Source organism: Podarcis gaigeae, assembly GCF_964106915.1.
Source record: "Podarcis gaigeae genome assembly, chromosome: 7".
NCBI classification, from domain to species: Eukaryota; Metazoa; Chordata; class Lepidosauria; order Squamata; family Lacertidae; genus Podarcis; species Podarcis gaigeae.
Genome location: NC_139683.1, coordinates 8,928,998 through 8,946,963, shown reverse-complemented (window position 1 = coordinate 8,946,963; position 17,966 = coordinate 8,928,998). Strand labels below are relative to the sequence as shown.

Genomic DNA, 17,966 nt, shown 5'->3' with positions numbered 1-17,966 from the left:
GATGAAAAGGGTTATATTTATTCAAATATAAGAACAGAGAAGATATGCAAACAGTGAAACAATAAACCATAATTACTGAAATCAAACTATAGTCTGGCCACTGGAATTTCCCTGCTCCCTGAATGGGCATGCATGGCACAAGATGAAAGATCCTGGTATACTTACAATGACTTTATTGGGAATACACCATAGCTTGCAGGTAGGCCAGTCCTTTCTGCATCCTTCCCCCTGCCCCCCCCAAAAAAAAAGAGTTGCGAAAGAATACAAAAATGCCTAAAATTTGTCAGTCTCAATTCTTGTGTACAGATATGTTTTTAGAATAAAACAGCATCCATATTAAAATATGTCAGGGGTTCTTTAACTGCATTGCAGGAGGTTGGGTTAGATACTCCTTTGGGACCCTTCCAACTCTCCCATTCAATGTTTATATGAAAATAAATCAGTATTTAAAACACCTTTAAAATTTCAGTTGGAAAAGAAGGTTAAGGGATTATGTGGCTTGGCTAAGGCCATAAAGTCGTCATTGTCTTCTTCTCTGGCGATCACTCGTAGCTGAGTAAGACTGTCTTCCATAAACACGGTTTTAACAATGAGTCCGTAAGTGACTGTGGAGGCCAATTCTGGATCCACACGTCCTTCCACAGTGGGGACATTAGTTTCCAGGTGGTAGTTGATCATGGTGTGGATTTGCCAAGCATGCCTTCCTCTTAGCACATTTCTTCCTTGTGTCCTGAGTTTGAATGTCTTCAAAGTCCATGACACCTTTGGTAAAGGCTGTTCTCCAATTGGAGTGCTCGCAGGCCAGTGTTTCCCAGTTGTCTGCGTTTATACTACATTTTTTTTAGATTTGCCTTGAGACAGTCTTTAAACCTCTTTTGTTGACCACCAGCATTACGCTTTCCATTTTTAAGTTTGGAATAGAGTAGTTGCTTTGGAAGACAATCATCAGGCATCCACACAACATGACCAGTCCAACGAAGTTGATGTTGACGAATCATTGCTTCAACACTGGTGATCTTTGCTTCATCCAGTATACTATTAGTTCACCTGTCTTCCCAAGTTATTTTTTGGAGACACTGTTGATGGAATCTTTCAAGAAGTTGGAGATGGCGTTTGTAAGTGGTCCATGTTTCACATGCATACAGTAACGTTGGTATTACAATAGCTTTATAAACAAGCATTTTGGTTTCCCTGTGAATGTCCTGGTCCTTAAACACTCTGCACTTCAATCAATAATGGCAGGAGGACTTCTTGATTCATAGCTCAGTCACCTTCCAGCTCTGCCACACCAGCAGCTAATCCGCATTCCATCATTGCATTGTGTCACCTTCCAACTGTCAACAGCTTTTCCTGGAACCTTCTGATGCCCTTCCCTTGATTGTCTCCCAGAATTCTCTTAGAGGTTCTGAAATGCCTTATTTCTACAGAACAGTTGTGCTAGGTTCAGTTCCCCCCTACTTACAAGTTACAGAAAGCTATGGTAAGTCTGGGTGCTCTTGGCCTATTCGTCTTCCATCCTGTGGGATCTACCCTCTGCATGGTTGAAGGGATTTTTCCAGGCAGATCTCATTACTTCCCAGTTATCTGGCTGATCCTGTTGCCCAAATTAGGGCTGTGCACTGGATTCAGTCAAATCCCAAGATGAACTGGGTTGATTCAGGGGAGATGATTCAGGCTTCAGCCAGGTTGCATCAAGAGAGCCCCAGAATCACTCTGGGTCCATTATTTATAGCCCAGCATTCAGGATATAGGTTCTAGAAGGGCAGTTTAAAATTAATGTTTATTTGCATATTGTAAAGACACAGAAAAGGGTATCTATGTACTGAAAACACACCGGGATGCTTCACACAGTGCAGTTGATGGTAGATCACCCCAAAGGGGGAAATTCAGTTTGAGTAGGCCTTGCAGTGGTGGTCTTTGCCTGCCTTCCAATCTCCCCATTTGAATAGCTAACATGATGCCCTCATGCTTAGAAAATTTCATTCCACACTACTTTTAGGGAGACTCCAGGGAGATTTGGAAATTGGATGATAAGGGAGAGCCTCATGGCAATAATTAATCCCTGTATCATGGCAGCAGCTCTTTAAAGGGGGGGGGGTGAGTCAGCTGAGCAAAGGAGTGTATTCTGTCTTAGCTGGGAAGACCCTAGAGAGGCTGTAAGGTGGCAATCACAGAGACAAATAACTGCCTTGCCTCCATACCTTGTGTAATGGTTATATGGGGTTGCTCGTGCGTAAGTTGCCACCACTCCTGGCTAGGTTGCCTGGTTAAACCTTTTCCTGGCTGGACAGCCCTTCACTTTGTGGCTGTTTCAGTCGCTAGCAGAATCCGTCAGTGGGCGTTTCTTGAACTTCTTCCAGCAAAGAAGTTCTTTGACGGCAAGTCTACGCCTACTCTCCCTGCGCTGAAGTCTTCTGCCCAGGGTGGGTGTGGGTAGTGGAGGACCCGTGCTCTCCCCACTGGTCTCCGGCGAGAAGTCCTGGAGCCCCCTCGCAGATTCCCCCATCTGCCCCCCTTTATCCCTGGTGTTACGCTGATTTCCTTCCCCAGCCGATGAGCTCCCTCTCTCCCTGCTGGGCCCTTCTCCGGCATCACTTGGGAGCCTTGCCTCCACCTCTGGCTCCGATGTCAGTTCCCTGACACCTTGCTTAGGGACTTCCTGCATGCATCTGATCAGCCGCCTTCTACCAACAACACTATCTTATTTCCCCCCAGGTGAGCCTTTTTTATGACTTCTACTCAGGAAACCATGGACAAAAAGGAGGCGCCAACTAGTAAAAAACCCAAGAAACGAGTGAGGCTGGAGGCTGCATGCAAGGTACTGGGTTTATAACACATTGAAAATCAAAGTTTCTGTGTAATTGTTTCCCAGGTTTCAGATACAGCATTACTTATAAGCTAATAGTACAGTTTGGTTCATAATATATTGGGTGGGGTCCAGAAATAATCATGGTGAAAGTAGTCCCACTGGACTCATTTCAACGGGTCTTCTTTAAGCATGACTAAGTCTGAATCCGATCACTGCAGATGGTGACAGCAGTCACGAAATTAAAGGACGCCTGCTCCTTGGGAGAAAGGCGATGGCAAATCTAGACAACATCTTAAAAAGTAGAGACATCACCTTACCAACAAAGGTCCGTATAGTAAAAGCTATGGTTTTCCCAGTAGTGATGTATGGAAGTGAGAGCTGGACCATAAAGAAGGATGATCGCTGAAGAATTGATGCTTTTGAATTATGGTGCTGGAGAAGACTCTTGAGAGTCCCATGGACTGCAAGAAGATCAAACCTCTCCATTCTTAAGGAAATCAGCCCTGAGTGCTCACTGGAAGGACAGATCCTGAAGCTGAGGCTCCAATACTTTGGCCACCTCATGAGAAGAGAAGACTCCCTGGAAAAGACCCTGATGCTGGGAAAATGGAGGGCACAAGGAGAAGGGGACGACAGAGGACGAGATGGTTGGACAGTGTTCTCGAAGCTACAAACATGAGTCTGACCAAACTGCAGGAGGCAGTGGAAGACAGGAGTGCCTGGCGTGCACTGGTCCATGGGGTCACAAAGAGTCGGACACGACTAAATGACTAAACAAGAAGTCTGAATCGAACCCATTATACTACAGTATTATTTTTCAAGTTTTTAAAAAAGTTTTATTTACATTATTTAAGTGATTTTGCTAACATTTAATTTCCTTCACTAAATTGTTTTTCCAGGTCTGGTTTTAGGCAGATTTTAAATGGGTTTTCTGTTGTTGAGTTTGTTCTGGCTTTGATAGGGTTTTATATACTGATTGGCATTTGTGTTGCTTATAGTCAATATTTGTTTATTTATTTGTTTTTAATCTTGCATTTGGTGTTTTACTAATGTTGAAAACTGTTCAGGGAAATAAGTAAGCAATCATAATCAGATTTCTCCTACTTTAAATCCCTGGTATCGTCAGAACTCCAAGTGGCCTCTTAGTATCAAAGACCCCTTGGGATGATGATGATGATGATTTTGGATTGTTACATCTCCACAAAAGTTGTAATTGTCAAGGAATATCTGCATGTCCACCAAATGTACCTCCCTTGAGGACTGAATGCACCTCTGTCTTTATTCTATCTTTCTGCTTCTTGGTTGTAAATACACCTAATAAACAAGAAAGAAATGCAAGTATTTTGCCCTGTCTCATCACAGTATCTCCTACTTCTTCCTGTAGGACTTGTCAATAACACTTCTTTGGGTGTTGTTTGCTGCCTGCCTCCTGTCTGCAACCTATGGTTACAACATCTGGCTGATCTACTCCCCTTCTGTGGTACAAATGGCTTCTTTTATTTTGTGGGCTGTGTTCCCTAAGGGGTAATTTGTTGTGCCTCTGAAAGTGGAGGTAAGCCATAGCTATTGTGGCTAGCAGTCACTGACAGTCTAATTCTACATGAGTTTGTCCAAGTTAGTGACTGTCAGTGCCATCAACAGTGACTGTGCTGCTTGAAGGAGTGCTTTCTTTTGACTCTCCTGAATCTTCCAACATTTAGATCCATTGGATTTCCTCAATTTCTGGTGTTATAAGGGAGGGAGGGGGAGACAAAATAGCATAAACATTTGTAAATTTAGAGAAATCCACACTTAAAGGTGGTTGAATTTTCATGAGGACTTCAAAAACATCACAAACTGATATGGACCGGAAGAGGACTGAATTTAAGAAGGGACAAATGAGAAATTGAGAGAGATTGACAGACTCTCCTATCCCTGGTCACAACCGTTGAGATTCTGCTGTCATGTGATGTGTAGTGCTGTCCTAACATCAACTTTTCTGTGCTTCTCTCCTAGCTCATAAAAGACTTTTATAACGTAACCACTTTCCCCCCGAAGATGAACCCCAACATCAAGTTATTCTTGATGTCCTCCTCCATCGCTTTATATCCACTGGGAGGTACATTTGGGGCACTTCTGATTGGCGTCCTGGAGGATAGATGTGGCAGGTATAGACAGAATCATGACTGATGAACTGCATGCCCTAGGCTGGTGAGAAGTGAGGGGAAATGAGTTGCTTCTGACCTACATGCCGTGATCTGTCGCATTGCTCACCACCACAGATACCAAATGGCCCATGAAGGGGGAGAAGGTCACAAGAAGAGCATAAGACGGGCCCTGCTGGATCAGGCCAAAGGCCATCTAGTTCCAGCATCTTGTCCTCACGATAGCCTACAGGTGCCCATGGAATGTCTGCAGATGCCTATGGAAAGCCCACAAGACAGCTACTAATAACTTAAGAAAGCTTTCCCTGAAGTGTTACCCAATTCTATAATGGAATACTACCTGTAGAACTCCTGAAATGTTTCTTATTGTTCTTAGATTCTTGAGGCAGTATCTTTTGTATTTTGTTTTATCGTCTGCGGCTTTGATAGCTTTTGGCCGCAACGTGGTTATAAATCTGCAAGATGAATGGAAATAGAATCATAGAATTGTAGAGTTGGAAGGGATCACAAGGACCATCTAGACCAACCCCCTGCATTGCAGGAATCTTTGGCCCAATGTGGAATTCAATCCCACGACCCTGTGATTAAGAGTCTCATTCTCTACTCACTTTAAAAAGCATGCTCTGGGTGCCTCCCCACACTTGTAACCACCATCAACTGGTCTGCGATCCCCATAGTGACTCAGATAGTTGAGGATATAGCCACCAGGGCTAAGTAAAGTTTCAAAGTTCTAGGCAGACAAGAAAGGAAGATAAGACAGGATCAGCACCTTGGAGAGGGACCAAGCAGTAAGCTTCAGGGCAGGCATACACTAACTCAGCACTCCAGATGTTTTGGGACTACAACACCCATCATCCTTAGCTAACAGGACCAGTGGTCAGGGATGATGGGAGTTGTAGTCCCAAAACATCTGGAGGGCTGAGTTTGCCTATGCCTGCTTCAGGGGAAGTGAGGAAATACAGTTGCTGCAGACCTACATCTCTGCAGTAGCACCTAATAACTGGCCTTATGATATACCCTTTAGAAAGGTAGCTCAGAGGTAGAGCACAAGCTTCCATGTAAATGATCCCAAGCTCTGCACCCCTCGCGGGAACATAGCAGGGTTGCAAAAGCCAACTTACTAGACCTCATGGAAACATGTGAGCAATGTCTGCTGAAATCCTAGAAAGGGCTTGGATCATTTTAAAGTGCTTAAGAGTAGGGCAGTCAGTGCCTTGCAGGTCTCCACCCATAACTAGCAAAGCGCAGAACTAAGTATCCATAGAAAGCTGAAGGCCTTATTGCAATTCCATAGCTGCTTTCCTACTGCTGCTCTTTTGGTGGTATCATATCTTCACTAGCAACTCCCAACCCACACAAACTTTTCTGCTTTCCTTGTCTTTTCAGGAAAGGTACTTTGATTATTACTAATGTTTTGTCCATTCTCTCTGCTGTACTCATGGGTTGCACACACGAGGTAACTACATATGAATTCAAAATGGTTGCACGCTTGGTGACTGGAATATGCTCAGGTGAGTCAGGGTACTGGATTGAGTGATTATTATTATTATTATTATTATTATTATTATTATTATTATTATTAAACACATTGCGTGGCAAGTCTCCTCCCCCCATGAGAAATGAAGACACTGGACACATTGTTTAAGGTTAATGGGCATAAAAAGGCCACAACTTTATTGATTACAGAATTGAAAGGTATTGGCCTTAGGCATTGCCTCCTATCGTCTACCCGGCATGGAGACCGAGATGGGTTGTCCACCAGCCGTGGGAGTCCTGTTGAAGTATGCCAACTAGGATCCCACGGGTGTCACCGCTCGGGGGCGTGCCGGAGGCCCTTACCTCCCTAGGTTTCGGACAAGGCAACGCCCCCCCCGGAGTCCTCTACCGGACTACCCTTTCCATTGGGGAAGGTGATGGCGCTTCCTTCCCCCCGTTCATTTGCATAACAATTAACCCCTGCCAATGCCTAACCGCCAATACCGAGGAAGTTGTGACGTTTGCTACGAGGTAGGCGAAGAAACCAAAAGGCTTGAAGTGTGCCAACTTGGAAAAATTTCTACCAGGCCCCTTGCGGCGACCAACCGAAGTCCATAGCAAGGTCATAGATCCTGCCCCCGCGTGTGTGGGAGGAGGGTTTAGCCCGCAACCCCCTCTCCTCCTAGGAGGAAATGGCTTTCCCATAACATGCTGTTACCTGCTGTGTCTCTGCATTATTTAACACAGTGATGTCTCATGCAGATCAAAAAGAACTGGTTGCCATTTTGCATACCTTCATGGGGAACATTTTGTGGTGCTGAACAATTCCTGTTACTTCCCACTAGGGCCTCCTATTCAACGTGGAGATAATCAGATGTTTATATACATCATGTTACATGCAGATCATGAATTATCCCTTGATTTATCATCTAACCAGGAATAATCTACAGTGCTGTTCCCATATACATTGGCGAGATATCGCCTGTAGAGCTGCGAGGATGCATAACCATGACGGCCAACTTCTTTTTTTCCATTGGTGTCTTGTTGGCTCAGACCCTGGCTCTTCGGGAAGTCCTGGGGAATGAAAGAGGTAATTTAGAGAAGAGCACCCTCTGCTGTATAGCAGATCAGAAGCACAATCCCCATTGGTTTATTGTTCTCAATATCATCAGTTATACCCTTCTTGCACAGGTTGGCCGATTCTGATGTGCTTTGCTGGGGTCATGCCAGCGTGTCAGGTCTTCCTACTGCCCTTCATTCCTGAAAGTCCTAGGTACTTATACATTCAGAAGAAGGATGAAGATGGTGCAAGAGAAGGTACAATACTATCAATTGCAGTGGGACCTTTAGGAGTGGACACCGTGCAAAACTCCTGTGATCATTCCCAGGCAACTCATATTTAGGATCCCATTAGGAATGGTGGATAGCTTTACAATACTTTGAACTGTACTGGGACCACTGGGTGTGGGCAGTGTACACAGTGGGGGGTACTCCAAAAGCCTGAAGAAAATTTGCCTATCCCATCAGACAAGGGTAGGGAACTTTTTCAGCTCCAGGGGCCAGTGGGCCAATGTTGACATGTGGATGGGGCAAGCTACCTGTCAATCCCATAACATCCTGATGACATCACATGGTTGATGGGTGGGTTGCCCCCCCCCCACAGGTCAACATCTCCCATTTGAGCATGGGAAAGTGTTTCGCCTACCTTTTTAAAGATTGCTGGAGCCATCTTTTAAAGGTGGAGTAGCAGAAAGACCCAATCACTCTCCTGAGCACAGTGGTAAGTAAACCCACTTTCAACAGGGGAGAGGGAAACCCTGCTTACTGCTGAGTGCAGCTGCACCAGAGAGTTTGCTACTCAACAAGATTACTCCCCCTTTGCATCGGATGATACAAAGGAGGAGCAATCCTGCTTAGCGTTTGGTCTCTGCTTTGCCCAGTGTGGTGATCACACAGGGTCCCTGGACGTTTGACAGTCTATTGACCCTGTGCCACCACTGTAATTTCTTTCTTTGCTGCCACCAACCCGTTTCTCACAGGTACACACGGAGTCCAGACAGTTGTTAACATTAACAAATAATCAAGTTTATTTTATAGGCATGAACAAGCTTATGGTTTCAGTTAATTTGTCTTGGCAGTTTCTTAATTTTAGTTCCTTAACTGTCCTATTAGTTCCTAACAACTTCAAACTGATTATCCCATCTATCTATCTGACTCCACCTAACAGTCCTAACAGTTCCTCTCACCACACCACTCGACCAACCCACAGACTTATATCCTCCCTCTTCCTTCTCCAACTCCCAACCCTCAACTGACTTTCACACAACACCCACTCTAACTCCCCCTATCAGTTTCCACTGGCCAATCACATCACACTCATTTTAACCCTTTCCTTATGACCCACCTAGGAGGCAAACGCTACACCCAGCATATCAATGGCTCTCAACAACCAGCTGGCTGTTGGGCATTTCGTGAGCTGCACAAAGTAGTTTTGGTCAAGCCCTGCCCTTTTGGTCAGGCCCCTCCCTTGCCTGTTTGGCATTCGGTGTAGGTGTGGGTGGGCACAGCTTGCCCAAAATAACTTCGTTGGCTAAGCTGGGAACCTCAATGGGGCAAGAGTGACCCACAGGCTGGAGATTCCTTACTCCTGCCATGGGATCTCAGCACTCCGTCATTATTGTATCATTCCTTTTATCCTGATGTTGTGATTAACACAGGGGCTTTGCACTGCCTTTAGTTAGGTGTTTAAAAAACTTCATTTCCACTGACCCCTTTGCTTATTTTGGAAGTCACCTCCTTTCTGCCTCTACTCCCACCTAGCCTTGCAGATGTTGAGAGGACGGGAAGATGTGGAGGATGAGCTGGACGAGCTCCGCGAGGAGTTCTTTGCTGCGAAGGCAGAAAAGCCCTTGAACACGCCCAAATTGCTCTGGAAGAGAAGCCTGCGATGGCAAGTCATCACTGTAATTACCTTGATGGCTTCCCAGCATCTCACTGGAGTCATTGCGGTAAGAGAGATGCAGGCCAAGGTGTTCTGAGGTTGAGTCAGCTGAAACAAAGACTTGTTTTGAACACAAAGTTCACAGGCGATGACACCAGTCATTCATGCTGTATATCTAGGAAGATGGCCATATTCTCTGCACTCGGTTGATATTCTGTTCTCCAGGTCTGCAACTATCAAGCACCCCAGCACTTTTAATAATTAAATCATTACAGTTTTAATTGATTGTACTTCTTTTAGCATTTGATGTTCTCAGCCATGGACTCCATTGGGTGGGAGGGTGGGACAGAAATGTAATAAACAAATAAACAAATTACTTTGAGCTAAAACCTCTGAATGTTCTGGTCTAATTTCAGACTTACTATTATTCAGAGAGAACCTATACGTATACACATATGGGAAAAGACAATGTCCGCTTCATGAGTATAGCTACCACTGTGAGTTTCTGCCTGGCAAACATATTTTCGGTAAGCATCTCCCGACTCCTCTCTCTCTCATCTTAGCTCATTCGGTACAGCATGAGACTCTAAAATCTCCGGGTTGTGGTTTTAAGCCACACAAAGATTCTTGCATTGCAGAGGGTCGGACTAGATGATCCCTGTGGTCCCTCCCAACTGTACAATTATTGGATTCTAAGGTTTCATCACCATACATTTAACGCACATGGCTTCTCCCCAAGGAACCATTGGTGCTGTAGATTATCCTTCTTGGAGCTGCAGTTCCTGGTACCCATAGGCACCAACTCCTTAGGGCTGACTTGTCTTCAGCCCCCTCAATATTGTTGATCAGGGGGGCTCAGCACCCCCCAATACTGAGGGGGTGGAGGAGGCCAAGCGCTGAGTGGACTGTGGTGCAGCATCAGTGGCAGGCTCTTCTGGAGCGAAAGAGAGGAGCAGCCGTGGCCACTGAGGGGACAGTGAGCAAACATTGATTTATGAACCTTAGCCAGGCAAGTGTTTGAACTGCTTCTTTCCCTCTTTCTCTCTCTAGATGTCTTTAGTGGATTCTGTGGGGCGGAAGATTCTGCTTCTCTCTGGCTTTGGCATCTGTGGCATCCTCTGTGTTCTGTTAGCAATTACTGTGGAATTGCAGGTGGGTAATTCAAAAAGTTTGGGCATCTGTATAGCCATTTGAACCTGGGCACCCTACCCTTTAGTATGTACAGAGTAACTGGTAGCCATTGTTAGCCTTCTCCTCCACGAACTAGTCTAATCCCCTTTTAAAGCCATCCAAGCTTGTGGCCATCACTGTGGGGAGTGAGTACCATAGTTCAACTGTGTTCTGCAAGAAGGACTTCCTTTTTTTCCCATCCTGAATCTTCCAATATTCAGCTTCGTTGGAAGTCCAATGCATACTCTGAAATTTAAAATCCAGTAGGTTTGTGTGTGAAAGCTTCAAGACGTGGGTGATAAGGAATTGCAGATTTTTCCTGGAAAAGTAATAATAATAATAGTAATAATACCCCGGCCATGTGGATGAGTTTCCCCAGCCACTCTGGGCGGCTTCCAATCGAATGTTAAAAACAATACAGCATTAAATATTTAAAACTTCCCTAAACAGGGCTGCCTTCAGATGTCTTTTAAAGATAAGATAGCTACTTTTTCCCTTCACATCTGAAGGGAGGGCATTTCATAGGGCGGGTGCCACTACTGAGAAGGCCCTCTGTCTGGTTCCCTGTAACCTCACTTCTCACAATGAGGGAACCACCAGAAGGCCCTCGGCGCTGCATCTCAGCGTCCGGGCAGAATGTTGGGGGTGGAGATGCTCCTTCAGGTATACAGGACCAAGGCCGTTTAGGGCTTTAAAGGTCAACACCAGCACTTTGAATTGTGCTCGGAAACGTACTGGGAGCCAATGCAGATCTCTCAGGACCGGTGTTATGCCGTCGTGGCAACCACTCCCAGTCACCAGTCTAGCTGCCACATTCTGGATTAATTGCAGTTTCCAGGTCACCTTCAAAGGTAGCCCCATGCAGAGCGCATTGCAGTAGTCCAAGCGGGAGATAACTAGAGTATGCACCACTCTGGCAAGACAGCCCGCAGGCAGGTAGGGTCTCAGCCTGCATACCAGATGGAGCTGGTAGACAGCCAACCTGGACATAGAATTAACCTGCACCTCCATGGACAGCTGTGAGTCCAAAATAACTCCCAGGATCATGCATTTTGATTTTCCCCATTACAAGGGATCTCACAGGGGCTTCGCTCTTGATTTTCTGTGGCACCTGCTGCATTCCGTGGGCCAGCAGTGCTGTGGGAAAAGACATGGAAATTGTAAAGAAGGGACATCCTTGAAGATCAAGGGGGTAATCAGTGTGGTAGACCCCAAACTCCCATCATCCTCAATCAGCATGGTGAAATGGACAGGGATGACTGGAGTTGTGGCTTCGCAACTTGTGGAGGGCACCATGTTGGCTACCCCTACTCTATGTAAATGGTAGTTAGCAACTTTAGTAATACATAACTGACATATACCCAACTTTCCCTAACAGGACACCATAAGTGAGATGGCGTATTTCAGCACAGTTTTTATTCTCCTATTTCTCCTTGCACAGTGCATTGGCCCAAGTAAGTACCAAGCTCCATAGAGGATGTAAAGGATATGAATAGGAAAGATAAATTACTGAGTCAGTGAAAACATTGTATTCAATGTTCTGAATCCTTTCTCCCAAGATTCAACTCCGTGTCTAATTGTATTGGAGCTGTTCCTTCAGACATCGCGGGCCTCAGGCTTTGTGATTGCAGGCTTTGTGCACTGGTTCATGAACTTTATATCAGGAGTGCTTTTTTATCACACAGAGGTGAGTGATTTTGATGGTCAGTTTTGATGGGGAGTTTGTGGTTTGCTTTAGGGCTGTGCAGCAGATTTGGCTGAGGCCTGAAACAAATTGGGCCTATTTGGAGAGACTCAGTTTTTGGATGAGTCAGGTTCGGACAGCCACCGTTCACTGCAGGTCACGTTGCATGGCCCAGAACAATCCATGGCTGTTGGGGGTGGGGAATTAGGCAAGAAGGAGAGGCGGGCAGGGTGGGGGGAAACTGCATGACTGCTGGATGCTTCCTCCTCCCCACATGACCCCTTACGCTCAACAGCTGGGTGTGGGTGCTGGTGCTACTGTGCAAGCAGCTTTCCTTTAGGATCTGGGTGTCAGAAGTGAGCCAGCAATAAATCACACTGTGCATGTTGGAGTTAACTCATTATTACCAAGTACACTACAGACTTGGTTGAATGTCAGGCCTAATGAGCAGAAGAGTTCATTCCCTGTGGTCTTACTCCATGAAAAAAAGAAGAAGAAGAAGAAGAAAAAGAAGAAGAAGAAGAAGAAGAAGAAGAAGAAGAAGAAGAAGAAGAAGAAGAAGAAGAAGAAGAAGAAGAAGAACAACAACAACAACAACAACAACAACAACAACAACAAGAAGCCCTGGTCTCATGAGACAGAGCGTTCCACCAGGCCGGAGCCAGTGTTGAGAAGGCCCTAGCTCTGGTTGAGGCTAATCTAACTTCCTTAGGGCCCGGGACCTCTAGGGTGTTGCTATGTATGGACCTTAAGGTCCTCCGTGGGGCATACCAGGAGAGGCAGTCCCATAGGTACGAGGGTTCTAGGCCATGAAGGGCTTTAAAGGTCACAACCGGCACCTTAAATCTGACCCTGTACTCCACCGGGAGCCAGTGCAGCTGGAAAAGCACTGGGTGAATATGCTCCCATGGCAGAGACCCTGTGAGGAGCCTCACTGCAGCATTCTGCACCCACTGGAGTTTCTGGGACAGCTTCGAGGGCAGCCCTGTGTAGAGCGAATTACAGTAGTCAAGCCTGGAGGTGACCATCACATGGATCACTGTGGCCAGGTCGGGGTCGGAAAGGTAAGGGACCAACTGTTGTCAAAAACCAGTTGTCGAGGCTGAAAGTCCCCTCTTCCCCACAACAGTCTTAAGTCCCTTCCTCTCTAGGGCTTTTTCCAAGCAATCTGAGACTGTTCCTGTATGCAACCAATCTCTCCTCTGTCTTTTTCATGCCACTTCTGGTTCTGGGAGAAAAGGAAGGAGGGGAGCTTGTCCCAGCAGAAGGAGGAGACACTTGTGACTCCTCACCAGCCGAACTCATCTTGGCCTCTTGACCTTCCACCTCCTCTGCTTCAGCTTCTGCCTTTGATTCTGGATTTCACTCTGCCACAGACTCTCCCAGCTCACCAAGTCCTGCTACCCCTTCAGCTTCTGGCATCTCCTCTTCCCAGCCTTCTCCCTGTGACCACTCATTGTCATCCCACCACCACTCCCTGGGCTCTGAGCTTTCCTTGGTACTTCCTCAGCTTGTTCCTCCCACCATTCCTCTGTGCTCAACCAGTCCATGACACCGGGGATGGGGTGGCACCCTGGTCTTGGTAGGGAGAGGGGAAGGAGACACAAGGTTCCTTCCTGCACCCAACTCCTGACTTTGTGTTTAGAAATGCTTTTAAAACCCAAATTAAACATTAGCCCTGACCACAAATGTATTCAGGAACAGATTGGGGTGAGGAGTTGGTCCCCAGGTTGACCCTGGATTGGAAACATAAAACAGATGGCCAGTGGTTTGCACTGGTAAATTAATCCCAGCCACATGTAGCACCATTACCTCCCCCTCTAATCTAAATCCACCCAAATATAAAGTAATATGGTTGTCGTCCCTCCCATTTGCTTGCCCCTAGAAGCTTTAAGTTGTGAAGCAGTTTATAAATTTCTGGGTTGTTTTCTTTTGATGCCATATAAAGCACCAAAGCTAACAAGTCAGTGTGCAAACAGATTCCTTCATCTGCCCCAACTGCAACAAAACATGCCTCTCCCATATTGGTCTCTATAGCCACAGCAGGCACTGTAACTGTCCAGCAGTTTGGCTTCACTCACCTACCCACCCCAAGGCACATCTGAGACAAATGGATGCCAACTATTGCATTGTGGACTGGGGCTCAGAGCTACTGTGTAGGTGCCCATGTTTTGGTGCCTTCTGCAGTAGTGATGTATGGAAGTGAGAGCTGGACCATAAAGAAGGATGATCGCCAAAGAATTGATGCTTTTGAATTATGGTGCTGGAGGAGACTCTTGAGAGTCCCATGGACTGCAAGAAGATCAAACGTATCCATTCTGAAGGAAATCAGCCCTGAGTGCTCACTGGAAGGACAGATCCTGAAGCTGAGGCTCCAATACTTGGGCCACCTCTTGAGAAGAGAAGACTCCCTGGAAAAGACCCTGATGTTGGGAAAGATTGAGGGCACAAGGAGAAGGGGACAACAGAGGACGAGATGGTTGGACAGTGTTCTTGAAGCTACGAACATGAGTTTGGCCAAACTGTGGGAGGCCTGGCATGTTCTGGTCCATGGGGTGACGAAGAGTTGGACACTAAACAACAACACAGTCATGGAAGGGTATAGCAATATCTAAATTCAGGCTGTGTGATTGGTGGGCCATGTCTAACCTCTGGATTGCTTTTTTGACATGTCAGTACCAGCATATTGTACTTCTCCAGACTCCATATCAAAACGTGATGTCCATAAATTGCCTGGGTTGAAGAATTCACACTGATTCTGTAGCCTAACCTAAAGCTTCCCCAGACTGACCGTCATTCCCCTCTTTCAGAGTGTGAATGAGGATCTAAACACAGAAACACATACACCATGTGCATGATAGATAAGTAAATAAGCTTCTGCGATATGCTCATCTCTCTCTCTCTCTCTCTCTCTCTCTCTCTCTCTCTCTCTCCCTCTCCCTCTCCCTCTCCCCACCCAACCTCCCCCATTTCCTTCCCAACTCTAGAAGTCAATTGGATCCTACTGCTTTCTGCTTTACTTCCCTATCTGCCTAGCCACCTTTTTGTTCATCTTGAAGTTTCTCCCAGAAACCAAGAAGAGGACCTTTGTGGATATCAAGAGAATCATGTTGCTGCGGTCAGTCAAGAAGGTCTCAGCCACGGTGGTTGATTAGAAACTCAAGAATCACCCTATGCAGTTATTTAGTTGGGATTTTTTTGTTTTTGTTTTTGGATTTCCAAACAAACGATTCTAAGAAAGCTCTTATTGATATCCTCCAATTGCCTTAGTTCAGCTAATGTAGTAATAATATAAGATTCCCTGCTGATCTAAAAACCAGTCTTCTTCATTTTTACATTCAGTCTTACCTGTGAAAACAGGGACAAACTGAGAAAGCACTACATCTTATTAGCTGCCATCTTTTCAATGTTTTGGCTGAGTCAAAATATATGGAGATAGGGATGGGCAGTAGCTCAGGGAATGGGCAGTAGCTCAGTGGGTTTACAGGAAAGAGGTCCTAGGTTGAACCCTGAGAACTTCCAGGTGGAGCTGGGAAGGATTTTAACCAGAAGACCCAGAGAACTGCTGCGAGTCCTTGCAGGCAGTATTGGACATACCAGTTGCCCAGCTTCAGCATAATACAGCTTCCTCTGTTCATTGATTGTTATCTTAATGGCTTTGTTTGAGCTTCTTGTGTACAGAAATGGATACATTGGGGGGCAACTTGCTTGTAAAAATGTGCTCTCAGGCAAAACTGCATACACAATGTACATTTTAGGAGAAATTCATCATCCCTAGGGACACTTCTACATTTCATTTTCTGAGTTTCATATTTAAATATATAACAAATCAGTTTGTCAGAGAAGTGTTTACCCACCTCTGCTTTCTGTGACTGGTAAATGGCTCTGTTTTGTCCCCACTTTTTGTCTTTTCAGGATGCCTTTGTTTGTTTGTTTGTTTGTTTGTTTGTTTGTTTGTTTAATACCCTGCCTTTCTCCCGGTTCAGCACCCAAAGGGGCATATAGGATGAATGAAAACAGCTAAAAACACACACTATTAAAAAGAACACTGAAAACACTGAAAACCTTTTAAGCACACAAGTCAATGTACAACACTCATCCTCAGAAAACCCAGCCATAACAGTAACTGAGCACCCGAAGGCCTGTCTCAACAACAACAGCAACAAGTGTTTGTCTACCGGTGAAAGGAAAGCCATGGGTGGGGGGCAGGCCCTAGCTTCCCATGGAAGAGAGTCAGCTCCACAATCTGAGAGCAGCTACTGAGAAGGCCTTACTTGCTGTTAACATATCGCTAGCATGGTTTGCCTGTAATGTCTCTTTTAATGGTTCAGTTATATCCCTGGGATTTTTAGAAACTAAATTTCTAAGACACATCTTGTCTCTTAATGCATAATGTATGTAGAATGCACACACACAAATACTAAACTGCCATTTCACAGGCTTATGATATATGTTTTGGACAGATGATAATAGATCATTGGACAACAGTTGTTCCCACCCCAACTCCAAATCTTTTCAGCCTAAAGAGTAAATGCTACATTGGGCTTTAAAAGAGGATGCCATACAGAATACAACAGTCTTCAGCAATATGTAATGAGAATGTTGCCCCACATTGATCCTTGGAATGAGAAAAAAATGGTTGTCACAGTATTTCCCGGTGCAAACCTTTGAGCGGTGTTGAACATGAATGAACCCTGTAGATCCATCCAATGAGAAAATGAGCAACACAGTCTATTGACAAATCTAGAAACCAATCGCACACATATGGCAACTTACACACTTTGTGCCAATCCTGGGAAACTTCATGGGAAAGAAAAGGTTTTAGTTGCAATGCGCAACACGGATGTGAGGCTGTTTTGAAAACTACTCAGAAACTCATGGGTGGTGGGGAGGTGTTGGAGAACAGGCCTGTGTGTGCCATGTTGAGTACCTTGGGACCACCTAAGCTAGCCTGCTGCCCTTGGGTACAGTGGAAGATTCTGACCCATGGCTAGGGTTGAAGTAAAATTCCACTGCCAGTCTATTTATACATGGACCCAAGGTACATCTTGTCCTTCATCTACCCCAGTATTTATTGGGGATCTATGTTCCATCCCTCTTTGATACATATGTAATCACCCCCAAACAGGTAGCATCCGCCATTGCAGTAAAACCACCACCATTCCAAAGTTTGGCAGGCTTCGTCCCTTCATCGGGGTGACCATTCTGGCATCTTTCATCCAATTATGGGCAAAAATATGTACAGACATTTCCTTTGTTTTTGTGTTTTTAATCACCAGACTCTAAAGTTCCCTACATGAAAACCCCTGGATGTATCTGTCTACGATTTGGTGGAGCAACTTTGCCTGCAAATTTAATCCACTTCTGTGAAAGAAAGAATAGCTATGTATATAGGGAATGGGGGCAACAGAGTTTTGTTTTTAACAGATTTAATTTGGTCCCAAGTAACAAGTTGAACTGGAAAGAGACTCCCAAGCTGTTTGGTGCTTCCCAGAGCTACAGATACAAGTCATATCTGGTCAATGATATCTGAAGGGCACCATCTCACCTACTACTCCTTTACATCCATTTCTTTGGGCACTGAAATGCCATCTGTCCACCACCCCGTCTCCCAGCTATTCTCCTGTGTATGTAACGTAACCTTTTCTACCCATACCTCTCATAGTATTTTTTTTTCTTCCTATGAAAACGACTAGAGAAATGGATGCAGTGTTCAGAATTCTACATTCAGGTTCAGGTACC

The 17,966-nt window shown here is 45.3% G+C and overlaps 1 protein-coding gene across 1 annotated transcript; it reads left to right on the top strand.

Moving 5' to 3' along the window:
* The first annotated feature begins 1,368 nt into the window (after positions 1 to 1,368).
* Positions 1,369 to 15,540, top strand: LOC310849179 (solute carrier family 2, facilitated glucose transporter member 5-like). The gene is made up of 13 exons (XM_083749244.1): positions 1,369 to 1,480; positions 2,716 to 2,818; positions 4,194 to 4,289; positions 4,805 to 4,956; positions 6,340 to 6,464; positions 7,367 to 7,519; positions 7,621 to 7,746; positions 9,250 to 9,437; positions 9,787 to 9,897; positions 10,421 to 10,522; positions 11,919 to 11,994; positions 12,100 to 12,227; positions 15,212 to 15,540. Exons 2-13 carry the CDS (start codon positions 2,729 to 2,731, stop codon positions 15,377 to 15,379), a joined length of 1,515 nt encoding a protein of 504 aa, XP_083605370.1. The 5' UTR covers positions 1,369 to 1,480; positions 2,716 to 2,728; the 3' UTR covers positions 15,380 to 15,540.
* The last annotated feature ends 2,426 nt before the right edge of the window (positions 15,541 to 17,966 follow it).